We start from the raw sequence: 27,489 nt of genomic DNA on the forward strand, positions 1-27,489 counted from the left end.
TTGCCCGCGCGGGGGCGGGGCCGCGGGGCCGCCGGGAGTGGTGACGTGTCCGCTGGGCCCCGCCCCCGGGCAGGGTATATAAGGAGCGGCGCTCACGCCGTCGGTCTTTTTCGCTACGGGTTTGCCGGCGCCGCGCAGGTGAGGCGCGTCCGCGCGGGGCAGGCCGGGCCGGGGGAGGGGCAGGGCTGGGCCGTGGCCCGCGTGCCCAGGGGACCCGGCGGGCACCGGGCCCGGCCGTGGCTGCCAGCGCGGAGGGGTGCGCTGGGGGGTGGGGGGGGGAGCGGAGCGAGGCGGGCGTGGAGGGCCGCATGCCGGGGAGATGGCGACGCGTCGATTTCCTCGGATCCCCCCCGGGCTGGGGAGCGGCGTGACGGCTGCGGTTCGGGGCGTCCGGCCACCTTCCCTCGGCCGCGCGGGCGGCGGCGGGGCCGTCGCGCCGGGACGCGTGGCGGGCGGCGGCGGGGCCCGTCGGGCGCTGTGGGGGCCGGGGACCGGGGGGGGGGAGGGCGCAGGAGTGAAAAAATGGCCGCTCGCCTTTCCTGCCCGCCGCGAGCTCCACAAAATGGAGGACGCGGCGGCCCGGGCGGGGTGAGTCACACAAAGGAGCGGGCCGGCCCCGCCCTCCGCGCTGCCCGCCAGCCACACCGGGCCCGCCGCGCCGCCGCCCCGCTCCCGGCCGCGGGGTAACTCGAGCCCGGCGGCGGCGCGGGGAGGGGGCGACGCGAGGGGCGCTCCGCAGGGGCCCCCCGGCCGGCGCCCGCCCGCTCCGCCCCTCCCCTCCCCCGGCGGGGCGGGGCCGCGGCCTCCATCCCGGCCGGGCCTCCCCGGGCCGCCCCTGACCCCCCCCGGCCGGGTTCCCGCCCGCGGCGCTTTGGAGCGCGCTCGCACTGAGGCGTAACCGGTGTTTCTGTGGGGAACTTGCAGGTGTCGATTCTCTTTTGCCGAAAAAACCAACTTGACCAACATCCGAAATGGGAAAGGAGAAGACCCACATCAACATCGTCGTCATCGGCCACGTCGATTCTGGCAAGTCCACCACCACCGGCCACCTCATCTACAAATGCGGGGGCATCGACAAGAGGACCATCGAGAAGTTCGAGAAGGAAGCTGCTGAGGTCGGTGGGCCTGTGACGTCCCATAAGCTTTCGGGGTGTGGGAACTAACAGGGGTTTAGTTGCAAAACTTCAGTCGCAAACTGGTTTGCGGCCACAGGGAGGCGGTTTGGTTGCAGCTGCCCGGGTAGCTGAACTAGTGCGCAAGTGTGCTGCGGCCGCGGGGCAGCGGTTAGATTGCAGTTGTCCGGTAGTTGGACAAATGCTGAAGCGTGTCTCAAACTGGGAGTGTAAAATAAGGGAAAAGAAAAGAAGTTTAAAGCTACATCTGCGTAATTACACCTGGAGTCAAAATGTAAATGCGGTTCCTAGCTTCAGTCTTTGCATATGCGTGTAGTTGAGAATAAGATTAAAGAAGTTGCTCTGATAAGGTTTACTTACAAAAGTGAGGAAAGTGTGGATTTTGGTGTTTGAATCTGTAGAAAGTCTTACAGTTCATACTTTTTTCTCTAATTACATAGGTCTTAAGTGCATCACAGAACAAAACATAGCAGACATTGGGCTGAGTGGCGGTTAAAGCCTTATCACAGAGATTGCATTAGTAAGAACTTAAATGTGTAGAGGACATTTGATAGTAGGGCTTAGGCTCAAAGAGGTCTATCATAAAGATGTGTTAGTGCAATTAACAAGTTGTCAGGAAGGCTAAACTGTCAACAGGTTAAATAACAAAACGGTTGGCATCTCTCACTGGTAGTGCCAAGTGTATCTTGTTGCTTGTTTTAAAAGCAGCAGCATTTGTCAGTATTAAACCACTTACTAGTCTTAGATTTCGCTCCTTGGCTGAGTGTGATCTGCTCTTTCTGAAGTAAATGCAAATATACATGGTTTTTAAGAAAAGAGGGTGAGGAAAAGATATTTTTTTTTTTTTCCACAGATGGGCAAAGGTTCCTTCAAATACGCCTGGGTCTTGGACAAGCTGAAAGCTGAACGTGAGCGTGGTATTACTATTGATATTTCCCTGTGGAAATTCGAAACAAGCAAATACTACGTCACCATCATTGATGCTCCTGGACACAGAGACTTCATTAAGAATATGATTACGGGAACTTCTCAGGTATGGAAATAAAAGTAAGGATTTGGGGAGTTCAGGCGGGTGGGTAGGTGGGTGGTTGTGGGGCTTCGTGCAATACCTTGATACATGTGCAGGCATTCTATAACGAGGGGTTTTTTGTTTCTTTCCAAAGGCTGATTGTGCTGTCCTGATTGTTGCTGCTGGTGTTGGTGAGTTCGAGGCTGGTATTTCCAAGAACGGTCAGACCCGTGAGCACGCCCTTCTGGCCTACACCCTGGGTGTAAAACAGCTGATTGTTGGTGTCAACAAGATGGATTCCACTGAGCCACCTTACAGCCAGAAGAGATATGAAGAGATTGTCAAAGAAGTCAGCACTTACATCAAGAAAATTGGCTACAACCCAGACACTGTAGCTTTTGTGCCAATTTCTGGTTGGAACGGAGACAACATGTTGGAGCCTAGCTCTAATGTAGGTTTGACATTTGTTTATATTAAGAAACGAAACTAGAATTGCAGAGATAAAATGATGCAATTGTAAAATGCACATTTTTTTAATAGTTATGTTTGGAAGTGTCAAGGTCAAATGACGTCCCAGTGCTTAACAAATTCTTACTCTGCAGTAGTATGCGGAGATAATGCTAAGCTAAGCCACTTGCTCTTTTCTAGCCTTGTGCCATTAAAATCGGCAGATGTTTAACGCCTGGGCTTGTTTTTGTTACAGATGCCCTGGTTCAAGGGATGGAAGGTTACCCGAAAGGATGGCAATGCTAGTGGAACCACCCTCCTTGAAGCTTTGGATTGTATCCTGCCACCAACTCGTCCAACTGACAAACCTCTGCGTCTGCCTCTTCAGGATGTCTACAAAATTGGTGGTATGTGTTCTCTTCATTGCTTCTCGGTTGCCAGTAATGGGTCGTGTGTGCAGTGGGTCATGTATTTGGACAGAAATGCAGTTGTTTGCCTCAGAGCTGTTGTTTTCAAGTGGAAAATGTGTGGAGTATTTTGTTTCAAGTGTTTTTTTTTTCCTGTAAGAGCATATATTCACTGAGCTGAACTGCTAATGTTGCTCCGTTTGCAGGCATTGGTACTGTACCAGTTGGCCGTGTGGAGACAGGTGTCCTGAAGCCAGGCATGGTGGTTACATTTGCCCCTGTCAACGTTACAACTGAAGTAAAATCTGTTGAGATGCACCACGAAGCCCTGAGCGAAGCTCTGCCTGGTGATAACGTTGGCTTCAATGTTAAGAACGTGTCTGTGAAAGATGTTCGCCGTGGCAATGTTGCTGGTGACAGCAAGAATGATCCTCCCATGGAAGCTGCTGGCTTCACTGCACAGGTAAGTTTTGCAGCTGTTGAAGGCGTTTGACATGTATCTCTGGATCGTGAAGTACTAGTCTTGTTCTTTCTCACTGGTAGACTAAGCTATAAAGTGACGTAGGCTTGTGTTCTGATACACGATTTGCTTTAAGCAATTACATGAAAAGCCCTGGCTTTGTAAGACCACATCAGTGTTCAAAATTACCCTGGCGTTAACAGAGCTTTGTTGGGTTTATAGGTTATTATCCTGAACCACCCTGGCCAGATCAGCGCTGGTTATGCCCCTGTGCTGGATTGCCATACCGCTCACATTGCATGCAAATTCGCTGAGCTCAAAGAGAAGATCGATCGTCGTTCTGGCAAGAAGCTGGAGGATGGCCCCAAATTCCTGAAATCTGGAGATGCTGCCATCGTTGATATGATCCCTGGCAAACCCATGTGTGTTGAGAGCTTCTCTGATTATCCTCCTCTCGGTAAGGCAGCTCATGACATGTGTTAATACTGATGTCTGGAAAAGGTGCGCCTTGGTTTCTGGTTTTGGGACTTGGTGTGTTCTGTAAAACGGTGAAAGCTTTGACTTCCCGTAGGAACTTGAAAGTGGAACCAAAACTTCAGCAGGACAGGGGCACGCTCCAGATAATTCTCTTCTGTCCCAGTCTCACGCAGGTTACTGTCCTAGAGCAGCGTGGCACTTGCCCACTACCGGAAGCTGCGTGTTGCCGCTGTGCGGATAAGGCTGTGGGAATGTAGCCCTAGACAAAAGTCATAAAACATGTTTTTGCTTTCAGGTCGTTTTGCTGTGCGTGACATGAGACAGACGGTTGCTGTTGGTGTCATCAAAGCAGTTGACAAGAAGGCTGGTGGAGCTGGCAAGGTCACAAAGTCGGCCCAGAAGGCCCAGAAGGCTAAATGAAAATTCTGTACATCAGCTGCCACCTCAGTCTTAATCAGTGGTGGAAGAACAGTCTCAGAACTGTTCATCTCAATTGGCCATTTAAGTTTAATAGTAAAAGACTGGTTAATGATTACAATGCATCGTAAAAGCTTCAGAAGGAAAGGAATGTTTGCGGACCATTTGTTTCGTGGCAGTTTAAGTTATTAGTCTTTAAAATTGATAAATTTTTTAAAAATGGAAACTTGACCAAAAATCTGTCACAGAATTTGAGACCATTAAAGCAGAAGTTCAATGCTACGTCTCTGTGTTCTTTGGGTTAATGGTAAAAGTTCATAGAAAAAAACTACATAGAGCCCTGGTGGGATCAGAAAGGACAAATGTTAACTTGAGTATGTTCAGATGTTGCAAAGCCAAATTAGTTTTTTCTGAAGAGTAGAGTAAAATTCAGCTGCAGGTTTAGTTTTAACTGATCTAAGCCTTAAAATTCTATGGTGCTTTTTTCTTTTGAAGATGGTTTCTAGACTGGATAGCACAAATACCAGTAACCAGTTCAGTATTTTAGTGCATTCTGTGAGGCACTGAGGTAAACCAAGAAAATTTGATATTGGGAAGTAGAAACGGTGTGAGAAAAAACATTTAACCTAGAAAAAACCTTATTCAGATGTTGAGTTTGTAAGTCTTGCACAGGGATTTTTCTAATTGCCAGCCAGAAACATTTCTGTTTTTCCTGGGGAACTGATGAACTGTCATGTAGATCTTCCAAGGTGAAACACTTGCATCTAAATGTTTTCTAATATATAGTAAGACATTGAATAGCTATGTTTCAAGAATAAGTTTTGTTCAGGATGCTGTGATGCTTGGCAGGCAGTCTCTGAATGACCCACCCTTACAGCGCCCTGCTCGGTTTTTGTTTCAAGAACAAAGCGCGGAGGAAAACCAGCAGGTACTGCTACTGACTTCCAGCAGGATGGCGTGGGGAGTGGGCAGTGTTAGCGGGGCATTCCCCAGGGGGGGGTGAGGGGGGGGTGAGGGGTGCGCTGCAGGGCCAGCACCGAGGGGCAGGGCAGGACTGCTGTTTGCCATCGCCGTGACAAGGGGGTTGGGCAGTGGGATCAGTCAATTGAAGTGGGCTTGGGCAACTGGTCCAGAAGGTTACTATTCGTTACTGGATAGAGTAAAAGGCTTACCAGGCTCTTCAAAAAGCAACAGCTGTAATAAATGGGGGTTCCAGAGTAAGTGTCTGAATTGGTAAATGGAGACGAGCAGTTAATGGATAATCGGATCTGACTTGCATAATGGTGCAGCTGTGTTGCTAACCTTTAACACGGTTTCCCCACAGCATCCCCACATGAGTTCAAAAAGAATTTGGTATCTGAAGGATTATTGTTTCACGACACCAGTATGTTTGTTCTGTCTGTAACGGCTATATTCTCGCTTGTTTTCCTTTCCTTCTTCAGCTATGTGCTTGCTCTGCAGGAACTCGTAACATATCTGTACTGCTTGGATATGCTTGGATAATCCTGAACTGCTATTAATACTTTCATGCTCTTTGTTTGCTTTGGTTGGATGTTTTCTCCTTTTTGCTCACCTTCTGTGTCTTAACTACAGTAAAACCTGGGAGCAATGTACACCACGTGCGAAGGTACAGATGAACTGAACTGAGTACAGCAGAAGCAAGGGCTAGAGCAGAGCACTTCAGTCTGGAATTGAGTGAACGAATCCCATCTTTATTCTTAAAACCTCCTTCTAAAGGCTTGTTGGTATCCCCAAGGCAACAGGAAGTACGTAACTAAACTCGAGGCAGATGCAACCATTGCCATAATAAAGCGAAAGTATCTTGCCAAATCTTTGCACACGTTTCAGTTAAATGGTTGACTTTTTCCAAGAGACTTTAGCCAAATTTGTTCAGCAAAGTGCAAAGTTCTGGTTGGAGGGGAAAGAAATGGCTTTGGCAGAAGCTGCGTCTGTGCTGAAATGCGTGAGTTGCATTTCGTATGCATTCCTGTGTAGGTGCAGGATGTTTGGTTTGGCTGGCCACTGCCTGGGTATGCAACGTCCAGCCTGCAGTTCCTCTGCTCTTTGCACAGCGTCTTTAGCTGGGTGTAGTTGCTCTACTACAGTTTGGAAACTAGCGTGTAATAAGCAGCTGATTCAAACTGAAGCCTTAAGGCAAAATAAGGTGTGAAATACAGTGCCGGGTGTTCCAGTGTCTCTGATTGTAACCAGCAGAAGCTGAAGGGAGGGCACCAGCTGAAGGCTGAAGCTAAGCAAAGTTATTTCGAGAGGCCATTTTCTTCTGATCAGAATAGTTGCAAAAGCTGCTGGGAGGACGATCCATGTTAGAATGGCCCAGCTGATCAGGCGCAGGAGTCTGCTTTCTGGTTTGGGGCAGAGGGAGTGGTTCTGCCCCTGTGGGAAGGGAAAAAAACCCCACAAATAAACCCAAAAGCTAAAGCCTGGAGAACGGGATTGCAGCTAACAACTTTGTTGTGCACATTAAAAACAAATAGATGCTCGTGAACACTCTGCCTGCAATATTAGCAATTTCTTTCAAGTATTTAAAACCTCAATTTTACACATTCTGATGTTTTTTTTTTTTTTAAAACTTGTAGACCAGTTTTGCTTCTATGCACTAATGCGATGCCATCTCAGTTCTATTAATCTTTGACTACCTGGGGAAATTGTTAGACTTTTGTAAACAAAATTTGGGAATAAAACTACTTTGGTCAAACTTTTAATAAATGTTAATAGTTGAGAACTGTATTTGTCTTCTGACTGCTTATTTGCTTAAGCAACTTTTACAGCTGTCCTTTACGCTTTCCATCCTGTCCTGCAGTGCTGGCGCTGTTTATACAGAAGTCTGAAAGCATACCGCCATGGTGACGCAGCTAGCTACGAAGGCAGAAAACTGGCTAGAATATGAAATTGAATTATTTTGAGTTTATTGGTGAAGGTAGCAGTGGGGAGCTGGAAAATTGAAACCTAATTTCCTTTCTAGTTGATGCACACTTCGGGAGTCAGGAGGGCTTTTAGTACGCGGAATTACTCCAAAAATGTATTTGACAAGGTATTTGGGGACAGCTACAACGAAGCCGTGTCTGCGTAGGGGAGTGGAGCAGCACAGTCACAGCAGCTGGAGCCAAGTAACCGCTGGCTTTTGTTTCCCCGGGTGAATGTCCTAGGCTGGAATAGAAATGGCTCCGCTCGGGCGTTTTAGTGGCATCTCAGCCCAGCTTGTGGAAGGCGAGTAACCGCAATAGTCAATTTTACAGGAACCACAGATAAAAGACTTAATTCGCATTCTGATTGCAGCTGGCTCAATGTATTTCGCAAGGTATTGACAAACTGACAAACAACTGTTCGTTTCTCTAAATGCAAATGCATGCTTTAAATTGTAGATTTGGTAGAAACAAATTAAACCTTGTCCTCGTGGGCGCTAAACAACTCGATGCCCATTTAAGGACAGCATAAATTCAGTCTGGGTCTCGCACCCAACTCGCCTGGTTTTGATTTACATTAGTTAAATGCTTATGTAGTGCCTAGTGGGGGGCCCACGAGTTCCCTGCTGCCCCAGCAGCATCCTGCTACCGTGGTTTTTTTAGATGAGGTTACTTTCTCTGGCTATCAATAATTCTTTAATCTTTTATGTTTCAGTTCTCGGCACAACAGAATTAAAATCTGCTAGCTTCTCTGCACTGACAAGGTGACAGTTGAGCGTATTTTCCTTGAAAGCAGCTGGGTGAAGGACTGAGGAGAGGTGGAGATAAATGGCTGTGCAATGCCCCTGTGGGTGGTCGCGGGGGGACAGTGGGGCAGCAGTGGGGTGCGCAAGGTGGCTGCCAGGGAGCTGTGCCCATGCTTAACAGCCTGGATTTCTTCTGCAGGTTTTGTTTATGTCTTCTTTTTAAACAAACCCACCAACCCACCCCTGAAGGTAACTAACCTTTCACCAGTGGAACTCCCCCCGTGGGCCAAACGTGTGCTTTCAAGGGTGCTGGGGTGTGCTCCTGGCTCTTCCAAGCGGATCAGCCCAGTAACCTGGTCGTCCTGCAAGAGCATCTGCCAGCTCAGGCCCAGCACACGCATGAGTCCGTGGGTTTAACATGTCTCTTTTTCATATTACATAGTCACTGGAAATACCCAGAGCCAGCTCACCCCTAACTCGGGGCCCTGCCAGCAGCAGTCACAGTCTCTTTTTCCCTTTCAGCCCAGTAAAATCTGGATTTTTCAACACAAAAGAGAAGATCCACAGCAGAGCCCGTTTCCCCCCCCCCCAGGTGCCAGTTCTGCGGGGCTCAGCGCAGCGGCCGGCTGGGGAGGCAGCCAGCCCCAAACCCACACTGATGGAAAGGCAGAACAAAACCTCCCCCGCCGGAGGGGTTTCACTGCAGGGAGGGCTGAAATTTAAAAGAAAGTTTCAGATTCTGCTTACCTGCAGTCACCTGGGCACATCTTAAGCAAAATTCCCATTTTTTTTTCTTTGATATATGGGGTGTGTGTGTATATATACACACACAAATGTATATATAACATATATATACACACATATATAAAAATAAGGTGCCTTTCTCTTATTTTTTATTATTAAAGTTGCCAGACATAAAACCCTGCAGTTCATTTTGAAGCTGGATTCTAAGGTAATTCCTTAGTAAATAGAGTAAAAGCCTCCCAAATGACTAAATATTTAGTAATGAATAATATATATAATTATTTAGTTAATAATATAATGTATTATATATTTAGCTATAATTATTAAATATTTAGTAAATAATTTAATAAGCTGGACTATGGTTCTGCTAACAGGACATGGGTATTTTGAAGAAAGAGATGTTGGCTTGTTTGGTGGTAAGTGCTATCTTAGTGTTAAACAAGCCCTTAAATAGCCTTTCCCAGAGGGGAAAGAAAAAAAAAATAGATTAAGTGTAATTATAGTTATTACTACTAGAAATAACAGTCAAGTAGGAGCAGACCTAATGTTATGTAGTCTGCTGCTAGAGTGCTTTTATGGGTGGCAGCACCCTAATTCTTTGGGGAAGGAAGGGATGCGCAGAGGGACCAGGGAAAGGGAAGAGCAACCCTGAGCAAGAGCTCTGCTCTGCCATGGCTGCTCCCTTGGCCCCGTGCCAGGGCAGCGGCACCGCACCAGCCCGCGGCCACCCGGCCGAAGTCCCACGAGGTGCCATGGGACAAGGACAAAAACCTCCCTGAAGCAGCCAGCCCAGCGGTACCGGCCACAGCAGCCTTTCCACTTGCCACTCCAAAAGGGCCGTGTTCTTCTGACACAAGCCGCCACCTGGCCACACCTAGCAATTTTCAAGTTAAGCCACGTAAAATTGCGACCGAGACCAAGTCACAAGCTTGTTGTGAGCTCCCCTCTCTCCTTGCTGCCCGGTAAGGCGTGGAGGGAGCTCATTTCCCACCTGGCTCCGTGCCTGCCCTTCAGTTAACCACATCAAGTGCTAAATCGCTTGGAACAAGAACAGCGTGTGCTTATCCGTCCCCAGGTCCCCAGTGGTGCCCGACCGGCCTCCTGGGGCTTGTGCTGGGAGCCGCAGCTGATGCTTCACCCACCTCCCGTCCCCGCGGCAGCACCGACCTGTGCCGAGGGATGCTCCCCCCGGGGAGCCGTTGGCAGCCCGCTGGGGCTGGGGGCAGCCCTGCAGACCCGCTCCCGCAGCAGGGAGGCACCGGCTCTGTAGGGACACAGATGGGGAAGGTGAGGACACGTCTGAGCCCGTGATTCACAGCTGAGCACCTCAAGGAGACGTCACAGGCTGCCAAGGTATCTAGACTTAAGTCTGCAAAGAGGTGAAGAAGTTGTAGCCTCCAGCTTTCAGGCGAGATTTGCCACTACTGCGCTGCCTGGCACAGAGGTCAAGGCCCAGGCACCATGTGTGGTGGCTACACGGTGGCAACCATGGAGGTAGAGAGCTTCTGGTGGGAATCCACATCTGTCTCCTCCCTCAGAGTTACACATGCAGGGTTAAGCCTACACATTGGTTCGGAAAGGACACAAAAGCATAATTTCATTTCCCTAAAGCATCCCTGTCGCTATGACAACAGATCAAGAACCAACCCCTTTTTCTCTGCCCTCTCTGTAATAGCAATCGCAGAGGAAGTCTTCCATCCTCCAGCTGAATGCTCTGCTCACCACCAGCGCTCAGCACAAGTGGGGAAGACACGTTTCATTTCTCACTAGCCCCACGAAGCCCACAGCAAGAAATGGAAACAAACACCTGGAAGGACTCTGAGCAGCAGGGGCCATGGTTTTTGGGGAAGCACACGGAGCAGCTCCTGGGGGACAGCAGATTCCTCCTGCAGCCACTAAATGGGCTCTTGAGATACTTGTCACTGGGCGGAGGAGCACAACCTGGGAGGAGTAGGGCAAAGCTGACAAACCCCTGAGCGTCTGAAAAATGACTGCAAGTGAAGATCGTTACTTACCAGAGTGCAAGAGCGATGCTCAACTGCGAGGCACAGGCCGTGCTTGCAGGGTCCGGCGAAGCAGGGGACTAAGGCGAAACATTTAGCACAGGCACTGCTGCATCACTGCAAACACTCCAGCAGCACTGAGACCATCAAAGATTGGGCAGTGACAGCTTTTCGTGTCTCCTAGCCTCAAGCGTCTTCCCGTTTTTATTTTGCTCTCATCTTACAGGCAGAAATAAAGAAAAGATAAAGAAACTGCACAGTCCACGTACCATATAAAGTGAAAATTAGAACAGGAAAGGAAGACAACAGTTGTCCTGAAAATCTGGTACAAGATAGAATGGTGGGGATCTGAGGAAATTTGGCTTAGGGAAAATTGCTGATCACCAGACCTGCGTTCTTTGGGGCGGGGAGTGGGGGGAAGACACACTGAAACAGAGAACACAAAGACCCTTGGTACGTGCAGTGAGTTTGGCCAACCTCTCACCTCGTGTCCTACCCTCCCTGCTTCCCTGGTCACAGCTAGGGCTCCAGCAGGACAAAGCGCGACTCGCTACTGCGGAGCCCAGCAGAAGCAAGCAGACATCCGTGCTAAAGGCAGGTGCCTCTGGTCCTGCCCTTCACATCCTGCCAGCCGTAGCGAGACCGTAGGACCTGGGAGGGTCCAAGCTCACTTTGTCTTCACGTAAAAACCAAACTTTGGGCCTTGTAACAAATCCCCAGTGGAGTCAGAAAGCAGACGGCATGATGCCTGCATCCTACCTGCCCATCCAATTTACAGATTATTTAGCCTTTCCACACAGGGTTTTCTTAACAAAATTAATAGCACTACTTGTAGCCATGGTTTATCATGTTAAAAGGCTTCTCGAACAAGAGCTGTTCAACAAGCCGATGTTGCAGCAAGCCCAATATACCCGAGGAGCAGCCGGTCCCCACACTTGTGCACGTGCCAGGTTTTCCATTCCAGCAAATACGAACATCATTAACCCACACACGTGAACAGAGGACACCCTGTCTCAACAAGGGAGCTCACCGGTGGCCAAAGACCCACTTGACGCTGAAATATAGGCAGCAGTTGTTACAAAAGATCTGCTGGAAAGCAATGCATTCATGCGCTTCTGACTTCAGTTTGCCCCAGAATTAACTCACTCTCTCCCCTCTTTCTAGCTTTTAGATCACGGCTGTGCATTGTTAAACTGCTAAAAGTACGAAAAGCAAAAGTATGCTCCTCCTACTCTTCCTTTGACACCAGTACAGCCCAGCTCAGGGGAATCACCCTTTCATTTTACGCCGGTGTGCGTGAGACCAGAACCAAGGCCTTTGTAGCACAGAAGTAAGTTTAGCAGAGAAAGCTGAGGAACAAGTGTTTGCTTTTGTAGCAGGGTGCAAGGGCCTTGCCTTTCAAGACACATTACTGGAAGCAAGGTTTTTCCTGTCAAACGACTGCTTACATGAACTAGGAAATGCAGTTTTGAGATTGCACAGTCAGCTTAGCAGTGAGAGGATGAAGGTGTCAACAGGGCTTCCTTCCTAGTCTGTAAAAACCGTATCTGAATTTTTACAGACATAGGTACGTCAAAACCAAACACGACGCACAGATAATGCAGTGGAGAAAGCACAAAACTTTTTTGATCAGAAGCACTGCTGATTTGAATAGACAAGAGAGGTACAGGATTCAGGGCTGCTTTGGATTCACATGGCTAGAATTTCAAGAGCACCTTACCTGGAGCCCGAGTTACACCACAGAAAGGGTAGCTGCCTTCCTTATGCTAAACTTAAGACACAAGGTTGAAGTAATTATCTGAGCCAACAAAACTGAAAGGAAAATAGGCCACAGTCATGAAGGGGCAGATACACTTGAGCTTTTCCGAGCCATTCTGCTTCAGCCTGGAGAAAAGGAGGCTCAGGGGAGATCTTACCACTCTCCAAGTACCTGAAAGGAGGCTGCAGGCAGGTGGGTGTCAGTCTCTCCACCCAAGTAAGGAGCAACAGGACAAGAGGAAATGGCCTCGAGTTACACCAGAGGAGGTTTAGATTCGATATCAGGAAAAATTTCCTTGCCGGAAGGGTAGTCAAGCACTGGAACAGGCTGTGCAGGGACGTGGTGGAATTGTGTTGGAAGCTGTTCTGTACAAGCCAAAAGCTCACCACCCAGAGATGCTTTCAGGCAGACAGATGATGCCCAAAGGCAAGCTGTAAGCTCTGCCCATCCCGCTGCACGACAAGGGTCTCTTACTGACAAAAAGGATTTGCTCTGACTCCTTTCTCTGGACAGGAAGAGAACCATTCACCCAGAGTAAACGAGACAGAGAAGTCCAGGATCTGAATTTCAAAATGACAGATGCATATATATAGAGAGACGTATTTACGGTTTACTTTTGGACTCAGTGATCTTAAGGGTCTTTTCCAAACCAAATGATTCTGTGATTTAACTGCAGCAAAACTTGTTCCCAAGCACGTCTGCCCAGTCAGTTCAGAGGATGTTCAAAATGAGACTAGCGTCAGATACTGCTGCCTGTAAGGCAAGGATTCAGTAGATGCACAGCTTGAATTTAGTGTTTCTTGATGGCACACGAGAAACCGACTGCCCAAAGCCTTATCTCATTCAGATGCAAGGTATGTTGCTGTCAGCTGCAGGACCGGTGCTGACGAGAAGCCCCTGGTCCTGCTCCCCTGGCCCCCAGCACGTCAGCCTGTTGGTCACCACACTGCCCGGATCTCAGGTTCCTGGGACAGGTTCCAACATGTCTCCCACCTTCCTCAGCACCCCGGCCGAGGCAGCGAGTCTCACTACAGTTGCCTTCACCAGCTCCACCTTACCTGCCTGAAATGTGACCCAGTGAACTGCCAAGGCTCTAGCGAAAGCTAAGTGACAACCAAGATCTTCAGCGAGTTTCAAGATAAGCTGTATTTATTTTAAAGGAGGAAAAAAAACCCCCAGGATACGGTGTTTACATTCAGTCTCTTACGCAAGTTGCAGTATCTGTGGTACACACTTTCATAGCTAAGTGTCTCCTACTGGCTGAGAGCACACTGAAACTTCAGACTGCGTGTAGCTGCTGCACAGTGATGAACACAAATACCACAAAGTCAGTGGAACACACTTTCCAGCTCAAATCCTCTGGCGCTGCTGTGGTTTCAGCATGGTAACATTCCTTACTCATTTCAGAAGAGCAAAACGCTGTCCTTTCCAAGATGCTTCAGAACACATTTTGACTATCTGACATCTTCCGAATGAGTGAAATTTTAAAAGCAATGCCCCTGTCTTTTCATTTGGATAGGCAAAATCACGGGCTGTGTTTACGTTCCTAAGCATTTACTTCAGGTTTGCACATTCATTGCCTCTGTTCTACTCAATGACACTGTCACAGAACACAACCAGAACTGCTTTGGATCCAGCCAGCACAGGCCTTCTCTCTGAAGAGGCTCGGAAGCACAGGTGATCTTGTCACGTACCCTGGCAGGAGGGGTACGCTTCCCTACGAAGGTGTTTTAACACAGGTACTCTGGCTCCTTTTCAGAAAACTCTGCTGAAATGTGTTTTTAGGAAGTTGCTTTCTCTGAGTGCGTTTCCCCTGGTAAATACTGGCCAGTCTGAGGTAAAACTTTTCGCTTCTCTGTCTTCTGGTGATGGGTTTTCACATATCTTAGCAGGTTGACGATAGCAGCTGGTGTAATTCCAGGGATGCGGCTGACTGCGCCGATCTGTATGTGGAAACGGGAACACGTTAACCTGGAACAAACCTACACACTGGAGCTAGTGAGAAATGAGATCAAAACCTGTGGGTATTCCCTTCTCTGATTCTTCTCACCCCCCACGTCCCTTTGGAAGACAGAGAAGGGATTTCATTGCTGCTCAACCTTGCTGAGTCCCAGTATCTTACCGTCCGGGGACGGTTAGAGTCCAGTTTCTCCCGCACCTCTGCTGACAGCGATGCATCAATGGCGAAGTAATCTATGTCCTCCGGCAGTTGGAGGGCTTCATCACGACGCACTTCTTCTATTTCCTGCTGTTGATTGAGTACACACCACTCGTAAGCAGCTGTGATGGAAGATTAGAGAAACAGGAAGACCAGAAATACATGTTCATGTGGAACGGGTCACTTGCAGGAATGCAGGACCAAGAATGAGCAATTCCACTGAGACAGTCAAAAGCTTCTAAGGAAGTTTCCAGCCTCACAGACTAAAAAGCCTAGTTCACATCACTACTCTGGAAGAAGTCGTGCTCTATTTGTTACAGGAATTAAGGTAACATGGGTCAGCTTTTCCTCTCATCCTAGGAAAGGATGGTCTATTTGACAGAGCAGTAAGGAGAAAAAACCCAGGAGCGAACACAAATAATTGATCTCACACCGCAAAGTCAAACACAGGTGCCTGCATAGGGCTGTGGCCTATGGCAGAAGGTACATGCTCTCATAATAGTGTTTCATTTCACTAAGCAGCAACATGAAACACACTGGGATGAACAGACTGGCTCTCCCCTTGCTGAACAAAACGTGCACAGATCCCACTAAGAGACTGTAAGTCTTGTACTCTACCTTCTATTTTCAATCTCTCCGAGAGTTCTCTCCATTGAGCAAGCTTTCCCAGGGGCTCTGGGACAGCCCTTGCCAGAACTTCCATGTTGGCCTCCGGACACTGAAGGACTTCAAAAGCACTGTGGAGAACAAGAGTAGATTTTTATGGTAGGAAGGAGTCACTTGCATAAGGCAGATTTACAGCTGTTCCCAGTTCAAACTTGCGAAGAGTTCAACATAAGCCAGAAAAACTGCAGAGCCAAGTTTACCTCTGTACCACCTTCTCTCAGTATGCTGAAGAGCTGTTAAACTCCTGAAGAGGGGCTCTTAATGAAAAATGAACGGCAAGATAGAAGGGACAAGGTAAGGGCACCAAGGGGTACCTTCCACACAGAGACAGCCAGGTCTTAGTCACTCATTTAAAACAACAGAAAAGGTAAGATAAAGGATGAGTAAGGGAAGCAATGGCCTTTGCGTACAAGAACAGCTACCATGTGACACTAGCCTTAAATCAACGGCTGCTTTACCAAGCTTCCAGCGAAGCATCAACCCACTGCAAAATCATCACCACTTGGTGACGCTCTCAATAAGGACAGCAAGAAATGAGTGGCCCAGTAGAGTACCCCCTTGTTTTGGTAGCTTATGCCGTCATGAGGAAACGTGGTGTAGTAAAAAAACCAACATCACACTTATTCTATAGGCAAACACTACACGTCTCTCCCCTAAAGGCGATAAAGCTGGAAATCTTGGACAAATGGTGTCAAACGGACAAATGGTGTGAAATCACTAGCCAGAAGTGCTAAAGCAAGCATAAGTCAGACCAGAAAGCTTCAGCTCTTAACCTTTACCTGACAGGTGACCTTCGACCTCTACTGATGGGAACTTCTGGTATTAACTGGGACCATTTGGATATGCTGAACTGAAGGGATTTTAGTGTCGCAATTCCATCCTCTAAAGCAGCTCTCATCTTAACTGCTTGTTCGTATCGCTGCTGTGACACACACCTAGCTTCTTCAAAACCTGCAGAGACAGATGGCATACAACACAACGGTCTACAGCCAGGCAGGGCTGCTCACTGCAAGCGCCACCACAATAAAATACCTCTGTGGGTGAGCCTGGCATCGGCATTGTCAGGCCGGAGGGACATGCGGAACTCCACACGGCTGGTGAACATCCGGTACGGCTCACTGGTGCCCAGACTGGTAAGGTCATCGATCAGGACACCAATGTAGCCTTCGGTGCGACTGACAACGAAAGGGGGCTTGCCATGAACCCGTAGGCAAGCATTGATCCCAGCAATCACACCCTAGGCAGACAGAAAACAAACAAAAAAATATTTATCGGTTTCTTTGTGGCTAAAATATCAGCACATCTACTTCCAGAGACTCGTGTCAAGCTGTACTCTGGAAAACGCTATAGTCTGCGCTAGTAATCTAAGCAGTTTCTTGCGATACTGTGAGTTTCTGAGGAGCTTCTTGGCCCCTGCTGACATGACTAGAGACAATTCCCACATTTTTCAATTATACCCGTTGCACAGTCTCCATGCTGAAACATTTGACAGTACTTCCAATTACTTTTATTACTGCAGTCTCAGTAACAGCAGCCATAGGTGCTAAAAGCAAAAATATCTGGCCAAGTCTGGAATCAGAGCGAGGAACAAATTTAGGAACACCTCATTAGCACAAGACAGGCCTAGCAAGACTGTATCGAAGACAAATGGCAGGGCAATATCCCTTTCTGAGCGCTGAGTACACATGATCAGATTCACCCACCTGAGCTGCAGCTTCTTCATAGCCTGTAGTGCCATTTATCTGGCCTGCAAAGAAGAGGCGCTGAACAAGACGAGACTCAAGAGAAGGAGTCAGCTGACGAGGATCTAAAAAATCATATTGCACCCCATAGCCTATGGCAAACAACAAGACAGATCTTATGGGAGGAATTTTGAAGGTCCCTATTTATCAGCAATCAGTGGGGCAGAACAACTTAGGTTATCAGCTTTTATTTATGATTTAAAACCAACTGAGGAACAATCCCTGCATTCAAGAACAAACTTTGTTTCGTATTTCCTTTGTTTTGCTATGCTTTAAACAAAATCTGTTTTTTTATTAAATGGTAACCATTACGACAAAGAGATTTTAAACTATTCACCCCCCTCACCTGGCTGTAGTATCTTGGCGTTTTCCAAGCCTGGGATGGATTTGACCACCTGCTCCTGGAGCTCAGGTGGCAGCGTCATTGATATGCCTTGCGGGTAAATGACATTGGAGTCCAAGCCTTCGGGCTCCAGCCACACCTGATGTTCTCGGTTTGGGAAGCGCAGAACCTTTGACTCAAGAGAGGGACAGTACCTGCAACAGCAAATAGCATCACCTGGCATGGAGAAAAAGTAACTTTCCAGTAGCAAAGCAAGAGAGACCCCCAGTTTCAGACAGACTGTCCACTCGTGCCGTTGACAGCCTTGCATAAAGCCACATACTTACCGCGGCCCCCTTGTTGTCTCCCTTATATGGTTGTTCAGGTGGAGGTTATCACGGATAATCTGCTGGGCTTTCAGGGTAGTGCAAGTCAGGTAACATGACAGCTGATCTTCTGGCTGAAAGAGGCCAAAGCTCACTTTAAGTTAATCCAGTCACAACAGTGTACCCTTACTAAACAACTCCGAGGCTCTCCAAGGACTTTTCCATGACAGTTGGCTCTTGCTTCCTGGAGAGATGGGTAGTGCTGCCATACCTACTGTACAGACAGAATGTGAGCAACCGAGAGCTTGAGCAACATGCCCAAAAGCAAACCAAGAACAGAACAGAACTTGGGAGCCCAGAATTCAAGTTCTATTCTATACATTGTATTCCTAATTACAGGATGGATATTCCTATTAAAGCAACACATTGTATCACAGCATTCCAGTTAACTGCAGGAATTCAAAGCTCTGAAGTAAGAGGAGCAAGTGCTGACCCTACAGCTAACAGCCAGTTAAAGCGATTGGTGAAGGAAAAAAAAAAATCTCTCAAAACCCTGCACTAACATGGCAAATCCAAGGTCTGCGAAAAAAACCCCACCAGGTAAAGTATTTCACTGATTTTTCTGACAGTCAATAGACTCACATTCAAAATAGTAATAATGTTGCACCTCAACTACTCCTTAAAACCTCTCCCTCACACACCAATGACTTCAAATCATACTACTTTTGCTTCCATCCTGATTATAATAGGCTATTACAATTCCTACACACGCTGCGGAAAATTAATTCCTGATAATTTATTCTGTGTTTGCTGTTTAACTACATTATGTAAGAATGTCATCCACTTCCCAAGATTTTCTTTGGAAAACTGAGTTTCTTCTGCTTTTAAGTTACATGCTATCTGTGAGCTCTGTGGTTCGCTCTATCCTTTCTCTTTCCTAGTCAACACTATTATTGATCTCTAATTTCAACATTTTCATCTTACTCCAGAGCCGGGGTAACAAGACAGACATCATAAATCTCCAGAACAGAGGTCTAATACTCGAAGTGTTTTGTAAACCACCCATGTAACCAGCACATGAAGAATACTAGCAGTACCATACTGCACACAATTCTGATTCTAAAAGTAAAGCAATTCTGGTTCTCGAGTTGAGAAGTGAGAGGAAAAAGGTACTTGCTTTCAAAAGAAAACAAACAGTTTCTTCTTCTTGTGCACTGAGAGTTCTCAGAAACCTAACACCTCCAGTAGGAATACCACCCAGCTCCCTTTCCCAGCCATCAACTCCCCGGCTGATTCCGAGTATAACATTCCCCGTAGCACCCCCCGCCTGGCTCTCTGCGCATTTGCTGTGTGCCATCTCACCTTGATCCACACAGCCTCACTGAGGAAGCTGAACGGCACCGGAGGATTGTCAGCTACACGTTCCTCCAGACCACGGAAGTCAATCGTATCTTTGGCAAGTCGGGGTGGCGTCCCAGTCTTCAGCCTGCCCATTGCAAATCCCAGCTTCTCCAGAGTCTGAGCCAGCCCGATGGCTGGCTGGTCCCCTAGCCGTCCAGCTGGATGCATCTCCAGTCCAATGAGGACCATACCCCTCAGAAATGTACCAGTGGTCAGGACAATACTCCCAGCATGGATTGTGCTCCCATCCCCTGAAACAGCAAGTTTTCAGAGATGCACATATTTTAGAATCAACAAAGCCCTGGTATTCTGGTGTTTCTGTCTAAAACTAGACTAACTGTTCACTGAGAATTCATCCATCTTTTATTATTTAATAAAATCAGCATTTCAATAATAAAAGCATTAACAGTAATAATTGCAATAAGCAGCATGTGGTTATTCCTGTATTCTTCTTACTCCTAAGCACATTACCCCTAACACAGAAAACCCACTCCTGGGAAAAACTCCTACGCAGGCCGTTATTTTGGAAAGCTTGTTTACTAGAACAGCAAGGGGTAATAAAGCACGAGTCTGCTAGTAATAGGATACCACTACCCCATAACGTCGTTGGCAGCATATGCCATTTACAAATAAAATCTCAAAACACAGCATGGAATTGAGTATCACTGGCCTGAAGAAAACTAAACTTATGTAACCTCCGAACATCCCATCAATCTAGGTATGGTTTTCATCGCATTACATTTAATAACCTAGTTTAGTTCGCACTTGGCCTAAATCACCTCTACCAGCCAATTCAGCTTTCCCACTGATGAATCAGAAACGATCACCCCCGAAGGGCTGCTCTCAGAGTAACTGAAGGCGCTTACTGAGTTACCAGCACGTACCCAGAACGACTCCTGTGACTTGGCATTTCCCAGGATGGTCTGGTTCTGGCTCTGCCAATAGAAGATCCTCCACAGATGCCTCGTGAACCGTCAGCAGTGGTGTGTTGAGGATTTCTTTCTGTCATGAAAGGAGTTACTGCAAAAATTTAGGAAGTTATGAGACATCTGGGCAGTCCCAAACCCAGCCGATTTCCGAAACACCTATCACCCTCTTCCCTTTTCCGTCCTTACCAGGTCACTTGGCAGACAGTCAGTTACTGTACTATCCTGATCTAACCAGTAGAACTTCCCGTACACAGAGAGAGTTTAAGCTCAAAAGAAACTATTTGGTCACAAAGCCTGACCTGTATATAAAATGTTAGAGGATTTTTTAAACTGTGCTGAGCTCTATGCTGCATTAAAGCACCAAAAAGAATGGTATCTAGATTTGGTAGGAAAATATTAAAAAATAAATTGCTCCTCCCCATCATCCTCTGTAGTTCACCCTAGTACTTCAGATTTAGAATGAGTAATTCATTCTAATACTCCAGCCCACAAACACACTCCAAAAAAATCGCTCCTGCCTTTCCCGCTCCCAGTTAACAGTCCCTGCCGCCTCCACCAGGCTGTACATACAGAAAGCTCCCGCGCGCGGTCAAGGCAAACAGGGCAACCTCGGGGCCGCCCTCAGCAGCGCAGCCGCTCCCAGGCCGCCGCCCGCCAGCCCCGGCGCCGCAGCGGGTCCGGGGGCCCGAGGACCCGGGGCCGCCGCCTCCCGCTCCCGCAGCCCCGCCCGCTCGCTGCGCAAAGCCACGGCCACGGGCTCTGCCCGCCCGGTCCCGCCCGCTCTCACCTGCATGGCCTCCTTGTAGCGGCCCCGGTCGATCTGAGCGCGGAGGCCCCACACGGCCGGGCCCTTGCAGCGGTTCAGCACCTTGTAGTGCACCCCGGAGCGGTCGCAGACCCGGCCGCACAGCCCGTCCAGGGCGTCCACCTCCCGCACGAGGTGCCCCTTCCCGATGCCGCCGAAGGAGGGGTTGCAGGACATCTCCCCTGCGGGGGACACCCCTCAGCGCCGCCGCCCCGGCCTAGCGGGGAGGCCCGAGGCGCCCGCCGGAAAGGGGCCGGGCCGGCTCCCCGCGGTACCTGCCCCCCCCCACCCCCGCCGCGGCCGAGCGCGGCCCGACCCCCCGGCGGTACCGATGGTGCCGATCCTGTGCGTGAGCAGCAGCGTGCGGGCCCCGCCGCGCGCGGCGGCCGCCGCCGCCTCCGTCCCCGCATGGCCCCCGCCGATCACCACCACCTCGTAGCGCGCCGCCGCCCCGACCTCACCGCCCGCTCGGCGGCGCCCGGGCCCCGGCCCCGGGGATAGCGCCAGGCGGCGCCAGCTGCTACGCAGCAACATGGCGGCAGCCGCGGCCCGTCCGGCACAGGGGCGCGCGCTGCGGCGGGAACCGGAAGCGGGGAGCGGGCGCGCGGGATTCCTCCGCGCGGGGCGGGGGCCGCGTGCCGAGCGGGCACCCCCGGCCGGCGGGGGGCGGCCCTGGCGGGCGGCGTCTGCGGGCGGGGGCCCAGCCCGGCGCCCTGGCGGCTGCGAGCGGCCGGAGAGGGGCCGGGCGGCGGCAGTGCTCGCGTGCCCCCGCCCCGCGGGCAGGTGGGGCCGCCCGGGGGCAGGAAACCGCTCCGAGGGGGCGGGCGGGAGGCGGGCGGCCGCGGGATGGCCCGGCCCGGCCGTAGCCGTCGGGGTTCCCCCGCGGCCGGGCTGCGGGGCGGGAGCGGGCACAGCCGGGCAGCGCAGGCGAGCGCGCCCGCCTGGAAGAGGAACTGGCCTGAGGCGAGAGGCGGGACCCCCTCGCCCCGGCGCGGCGCTCGCCCTCCTGCGAGTGCGGGTGGGCAGCGGTGGCCCTGGACGGCGCCGGCGGCACAGGGTAGCGGGGCAGGCGGGTGGCGCTGCCCGCAGCCCGGACACAGCCGCGACCCTCCGGGCGCTGCGGAGGGACCGGTCCATCCCCCGGCGCCCCACCGCCGGCGAGAGCCTGCGGGCCGGCCCGGCGGGCGGCGGAGCGGGGCACCGGCCGCCAGAGCGCCCGCGGCGCGGAGGCGAGAGGCGGTGCCCGACGGGGCGGTAGCCACCCGCCGCGCCTGCGGGAGGTGCTGTCGCGGCTCGGCCTGGACCGCCGGGACGCGTCCGATGCGTCGGCGCTGGTGAACCAGGTCGTCCCGCAGCTGACCCAGACCCCCCGGAGCAGACACGGCGGCTTCAGCTCCATCCAGCGGCTGGGCGCCGGCAGCTACTACGAGCACGTCGAGGTGGGGGCGGGCCCGGTGCCGGGGCCAGAGGGACGGTGTCCGCGGCGGCAGGCGGAGCCCCGGCAGCGGCGAGCGGCTCGCTCGTAAAAGCCGGATTCGCGCTGCGCCTCCAGTGCAGCTGTACGCTGGCCCTTCCCGACGAGGAAAAACTTTAAGGATAAATACGTTAATTAACAACAATTTACGATAAAATGGCTCACATACCGAAAGATGAGCGTATGTGCATTACCGGGAGACGCTCGCTGCCTCACCGCACCGAGCCCCGCCAGCCGCAGGACACTGCAGCGACGGCCCCGCGCCGAGTTGTCATTTATAGCTTTTTTTTTAAAAAAGGAGGAGAAACAGCAGTACCTTTTCTTTTGGTTCCAGCTCTGTCTGAAACAGAAGTTAAACACGGAGACGCTTTTTTCTTTCTTTTTTTTTTTTATTTTTTGGTGTTTAAACCAGCTTCAGGCATAGTCATCATTTTTCTCCCTCGCAGCCGATTCCTGTGCACAGAAGGATGACTATGGTCAGTGTTCATGCAGCGTTCAGCTTAAGCTGTTAAAACGCTCTTAAAAATTAAGCAATTGGAAAGCTGGAAGATGAACTGCCATCAGTAAATTGCTCTTCTCCACTCAAATGCACAGCAATCTTCTAATAGAAATCCACAGAAACAAGCTCACATTTCACACTGGACGTGAGAAGTACACCAAGGCAGGAGTTGATAAAATCACAACTGTTATAAAATCCTAAAGAGATAGAACTTTGGTTATACATTGACTGTTGTATTCTTGTACTTTGCAGATCCCTGAACCAAGTGAGTTTGGTATCATGCTTGTAATGCCTGTTGAGAAAGACTCCCAGCTGAATGAATGTGATGACATTGGAGCCTATTAATATCTAACATTCAAAAGAAACCCCAAAGAAAAGCATTTTATTGAAGTTTTTAGATGAAGATGGAAAATTGTCAGCCCTTAAAATGGTTCAAGCACTAAGAGAAATTATTAAATGAGAAAACCATTAAAACTAAGTCCTAGAACAAGCTTCACCTAGAAGTGCTGCAAAACCAACTCCATGGTGCAGGTGCATTGCCCTGTTAACAAAAATGTGATTTCCTTGCCTCCCCATCTGTCTCTTCATCTCAGTGTTTGCTCTGGTGGTAAGAATCACAAGTCGTCAGGGCTGATCACATTATGTGATTAACCCATTGCTCCACTATGCAATTCACTTTTCATATGAAACTAATGAATATTAAGGGTGCTGCTTGGCATGCTTGGTACTTTTTTCTACCTGACCTGCCCCTTTTCAATCTGCCATGTACAAAGAGCCCTTTGCTGTACTTGTAGCAAAAGGAAGAACTTTCTTTTACACATTACCTAATATTTTATATTTATCTGTATAAAAAAAAATGTATCCCCTTTTAGGGTGCTTTTTTTCTCCAAAGCTTTCAGAAACATTGTGGCCAAATATCTTGTCTCAGTGTTTTCAACAGTGAAGCCGTTCATTGGAAAACATTACTGTATTTCTAAATAATGTAAATGTAGTAAATCAAGCAAACAGCAGTTCAAGAAGAGTGCTCATTTCATAGAACTCAACAGGCCTTCGTAATGTTTTATTTAAAATCCTTATCCTGTAGGATAAAGAGCCAGTGACTGAACCCAGGTATTTCTTTTGATTGATTCTAAATTCCTCTTAAGGTAAAAACCTTAACACTTTTAAAAAAGTTTCTAATTGATGTAATATGTTTATATATATAAACAACTTCTTTGTTACTAGATGTGGAAGTAACTGTAAAAACACAAAAGGCTGGAAGTCCTGCAATAACTCTTCTGATCAAAAATCCTGCATCAGAAATATCAGTGGACATCACCTTGACTTTGGAAGCTCAGCAGAGCTGGCCACCTAACACACAGGATGGCCTCAAAATTGAACAGTGGCTAGGAAGAAAAGTCAAGGGAGAGTTCAGAAAAAAAAAATCACCTTATTTAGTAGCTAAAGAAAACAAAAAAGAAAAGGTTCTAAGAGGTACCTCAAATACAATTAGTTACAAAATATCTTCTCTACGACTTGATCACTTAGAAGTACTATAAAAAGGGTATTCAGATTCTGTTTAGTATTCTGAGTTTAAGGTGCAGATACCTTATATCTTGCATGCATCCAGATCAAAGACAATTGAAATCCCTCTTTAAAAGACATCAGATTTGTGGTAGTGCTTGTGCTGTACTGAAATCTAAAGACAAAACTGCTCTGCCAGGCTGTACACTAACCATTCCAAAGAACAATATATTAAATCTACTAAGTCAGACACGTGAACATGAACCTTTCCTGTACTGCTTTAGTTACCAGCAACACCCACTCCTTGGCTTTTTAAGACAATAAAAAAAATAAATTCTAAGGCAGGGAGTGCCCCTGTAAGTAGGACTGCATACACAAGTTATATACCTCTGCAGGAAGTAAATGTCTACTTTTCTAGCAAGATCCATTATTTCTCATACTCTGGAATGGCTACAAAGTTGTTGGTTTTTTTTTTTGTCTCCTGACCACTGCCACACCAAGCCTACATTAGTTTGCAGAAACATTCCAACTTGTCATTGCATTAGGAGAACTAGTGATCTCAGCAAAAAGAGTTCAGGCAATCTGGTATTCTTTTTAATTAGCATGCCCACCTTAACAATGCCAAATAAATCATTACTGCTCTACTGGGCTATTTTTTCCTGAAAAAATAAAATGCAAAGAGTAAGTGAACCAAACAGGCTCTGGGGAAAAAATCTAACTTACATAAGGAAGACGAAAAAAATGATTGCTGGTGTTTTAAACACAGGGGTTGAGCTATGTTAATCATTGCTTTTAGAAACATGACCAAAACAAACAAAAAAGCTTCACAACAGTCACCTTACCTGAAACAAACTCACAAGCCTATTATTTGCACAAAGGAATTAAAAATAATGGTGAAAACTTTTTGTATTCAAAACCAGAATGGTTATGCAGTAAAGCTAATACAAATGTTCAAAGGTAGTAGGATTTCCGAGTAGTGGAATTCCCCAAATCAAGTTCAACAAATGCAGAAAAGTTCAGAATTAAGCTTAATTTTAATGTAAATCAAAACATCCTTAAGCATATAGTTAAAGCAGCCAAACAATTAAATATGTCCTATACTAATGACATTGTAATTGTCTTTGCACGGAGTAGCTGGGGAATTAAGGAGGAAATAACTAATCTTAGTTACTGGATTTCATTTTTTTTTTTTATTATTTTGTTTGTTTTGTTGAAGTGCAAAGAAATTGTTGATATTTTAAATTAAGTCAATTATAGTGTCTTTGTCTAGTTACAGACACTGGTACTTACTGCTGTGTAACAACTTAACAATCTTGTACTCAACTTTAGGAAACACCTGGCGACTTTCTTTCTCACATATTGAGAAAGCCATGATGAACAACCACGGCAGCTCAAAGACACGTTGTGAATCTGATGGACTGAAGTGCTGTAGGTTGGTATTTCATATGAGTATTTTACTTTAAGCCTGTGTGAGCCAGGCTAGCACTGTTTCACTTTAAGAATTTGATCTAAGACTAATTACTCATAATAGGGAGCAAGAATAAGGCTTTTAGGCATCGCTGTTCTACAGCAGTTCTACATTCAGCAGAATGTCTGACTTGCATTTACTCAGTGAGGCGGAAACAAATCACATTGCAGGTTTATAGTCCAGACTCACCTTGGAAAGCAAGAAGATGAAACTTGTTAAATAATCTTTCCCAAACTCATTCCTGTTTAGAAGAATCAGCTTAGAAGTCTGATAATCCATCTTTTTCTGTGCTTTGGGAGCAAAGTCACACTTCATACCAAAGCAACTTCTAAAATGATGGTGAGAAAAGAACTGTTGAATGACACCAGGATGAATAAATGATTTTTCTCTCCAATAAAATCTGGTTTTCACATTTCTTTGAAGAGAAAGCATAAAACCCACATGAGGTACAGAACCTCCTTAACAGTAAACCAAATTCTTAGTTTACTTAATTACATCTTATACTGAATCCAGAAAGTCACAAGACAACTAATGCATAATTCTTTGTCTTTGCTTTATGGATATTATCAGACATGCTATGCCCATACCTCGCAGTACGCTGCACAACATACATACCTCTTCCCCTTGTGGCATGCCACAGGAAGGTCACGGCATTTCCTTCAGCATAAACCCAAGCCAAAAGTGCAGCTTTAATCTTAAGCAGTGCTCCAAGGTTATGTCATACTGGTAGCATCTGCAGCTGGGAGACTGCACTGTGTGAGCAGGCTTCTGACCAACACTTTATATCTGGGTCACTGCTGCTACCAGTGAAAGCTGTGTACGCTCAAAAGCTGTCGTTTAAAGTACAAATCCTTCATTGCTAGAATTTAACTTCATACACAGTAGTTCTAGGATTATCCAGCCTACTGCTGCACTTATTTTCAGATTTTATTCAAAACATTATCGAAAATGTTATTTGAGTAAGAACAGTTTTATTGTTTTCATGAATAATGTGTATTTATTTAGAACTACGTAGAAGGTACCTAATAAATTCTTATTTATTTAACAGGAAAGGTTGTCTTAAGCTTCTGAAGTACCTTCTAGAGCAACTTAAAATGAAATACACCAAAAAGTTGGAAAAATTCTTTTCATACCATGTCAAAACTGCTTTTTTCCACTCATGTGTCATGTGGCCAAAGGACACAGACTGGCATTGGGCAGACCTGGATCATTGCTTTTGGAAGTATCTGGGGTATTTTCTGGAGTGCCTGCAAAACACTCAGCTGCCACATTTCTTTATTCCCAAATACAGCTTGCTCAGCCTGGAAGATAAAGTGAGCAGTGACTTCCTTTCAAGACAAATAAATGATCAATTGAACAACAGATTCCCAGTATTTCAGGAGAGTCTAAAAAAAAAATCATTGTTTACAATAACTAGCTAATCACGTAAATTTGCAGATTTAAAGCCAGAAGTTTTGTACCTCACGTTACTCCTCAGTAGTCTGATGCTATAAAAAGCAAAACAAAATCAAGAACACTAAAAGAAAAACTGTATACCTCAGTTGTAACCCTTCAAAGAAAACAGAACATTAAGTAATTTTTTTCTTCCCTATCCAAATGTAGATGTCACCTGCAAAATATCTTCAAGGTATACTAAGAACGTATAGAAGAATTTGCAAGTTAATTTCCCA

At 47.8% G+C, this 27,489-nt stretch overlaps 3 protein-coding genes across 4 annotated transcripts; 2 read left to right on the forward strand and 1 right to left on the reverse strand.

The window, feature by feature from the left end:
• Positions 1 to 20: 20 nt before the first annotated feature.
• On the forward strand, positions 21 to 4,632 carry EEF1A1 (eukaryotic translation elongation factor 1 alpha 1). Of its 2 annotated transcripts, XM_040598644.1 has the most exons (8): positions 21 to 138; positions 925 to 1,115; positions 1,987 to 2,166; positions 2,297 to 2,593; positions 2,846 to 2,996; positions 3,203 to 3,459; positions 3,679 to 3,913; positions 4,229 to 4,632. In XM_040598644.1, exons 2-8 carry the CDS (start codon positions 972 to 974, stop codon positions 4,351 to 4,353), a joined length of 1,389 nt encoding a protein of 462 aa, XP_040454578.1. In that variant the 5' UTR covers positions 21 to 138; positions 925 to 971; the 3' UTR covers positions 4,354 to 4,632. The 2 variants fall into 2 exon arrangements, with proteins under 2 accessions (XP_040454578.1, XP_040454579.1); XM_040598645.1 differs by lacking the exon at positions 21 to 138 and having other exon boundaries at positions 920 to 1,115.
• A 9,025-nt stretch (positions 4,633 to 13,657) lies between these two features.
• MTO1 (mitochondrial tRNA translation optimization 1) lies at positions 13,658 to 21,435 on the reverse strand. The gene is made up of 12 exons (XM_040598646.1): positions 21,205 to 21,435; positions 20,858 to 21,057; positions 20,026 to 20,143; positions 19,103 to 19,392; positions 17,762 to 17,874; positions 17,439 to 17,629; positions 17,054 to 17,184; positions 16,383 to 16,587; positions 16,130 to 16,301; positions 15,303 to 15,421; positions 14,649 to 14,806; positions 13,658 to 14,469 (listed from the first exon to the last, which is right to left on the reverse strand). The coding sequence occupies exons 1-12, from the start codon at positions 21,407 to 21,409 to the stop codon at positions 14,308 to 14,310; spliced, it is 2,064 nt and encodes a 687-aa protein (XP_040454580.1). The 5' UTR covers positions 21,410 to 21,435; the 3' UTR covers positions 13,658 to 14,307.
• Positions 21,436 to 21,699: 264 nt separating this feature from the next.
• CGAS (cyclic GMP-AMP synthase) lies at positions 21,700 to 27,350 on the forward strand. The gene is given in 8 exon segments (XM_040598647.1): positions 21,700 to 22,133; positions 22,136 to 22,314; positions 23,101 to 23,232; positions 23,234 to 23,312; positions 23,539 to 23,553; positions 24,073 to 24,321; positions 25,681 to 25,783; positions 26,868 to 27,350. Coding segments are annotated over 8 exon segments (1,542 nt in total). The 5' UTR covers positions 21,700 to 21,721; the 3' UTR covers positions 27,241 to 27,350.
• The last annotated feature ends 139 nt before the right edge of the window (positions 27,351 to 27,489 follow it).

This window comes from Falco naumanni, chromosome 6, assembly GCF_017639655.2.
Source record: "Falco naumanni isolate bFalNau1 chromosome 6, bFalNau1.pat, whole genome shotgun sequence".
NCBI lineage: Eukaryota > Metazoa > Chordata > Aves > Falconiformes > Falconidae > Falco > Falco naumanni.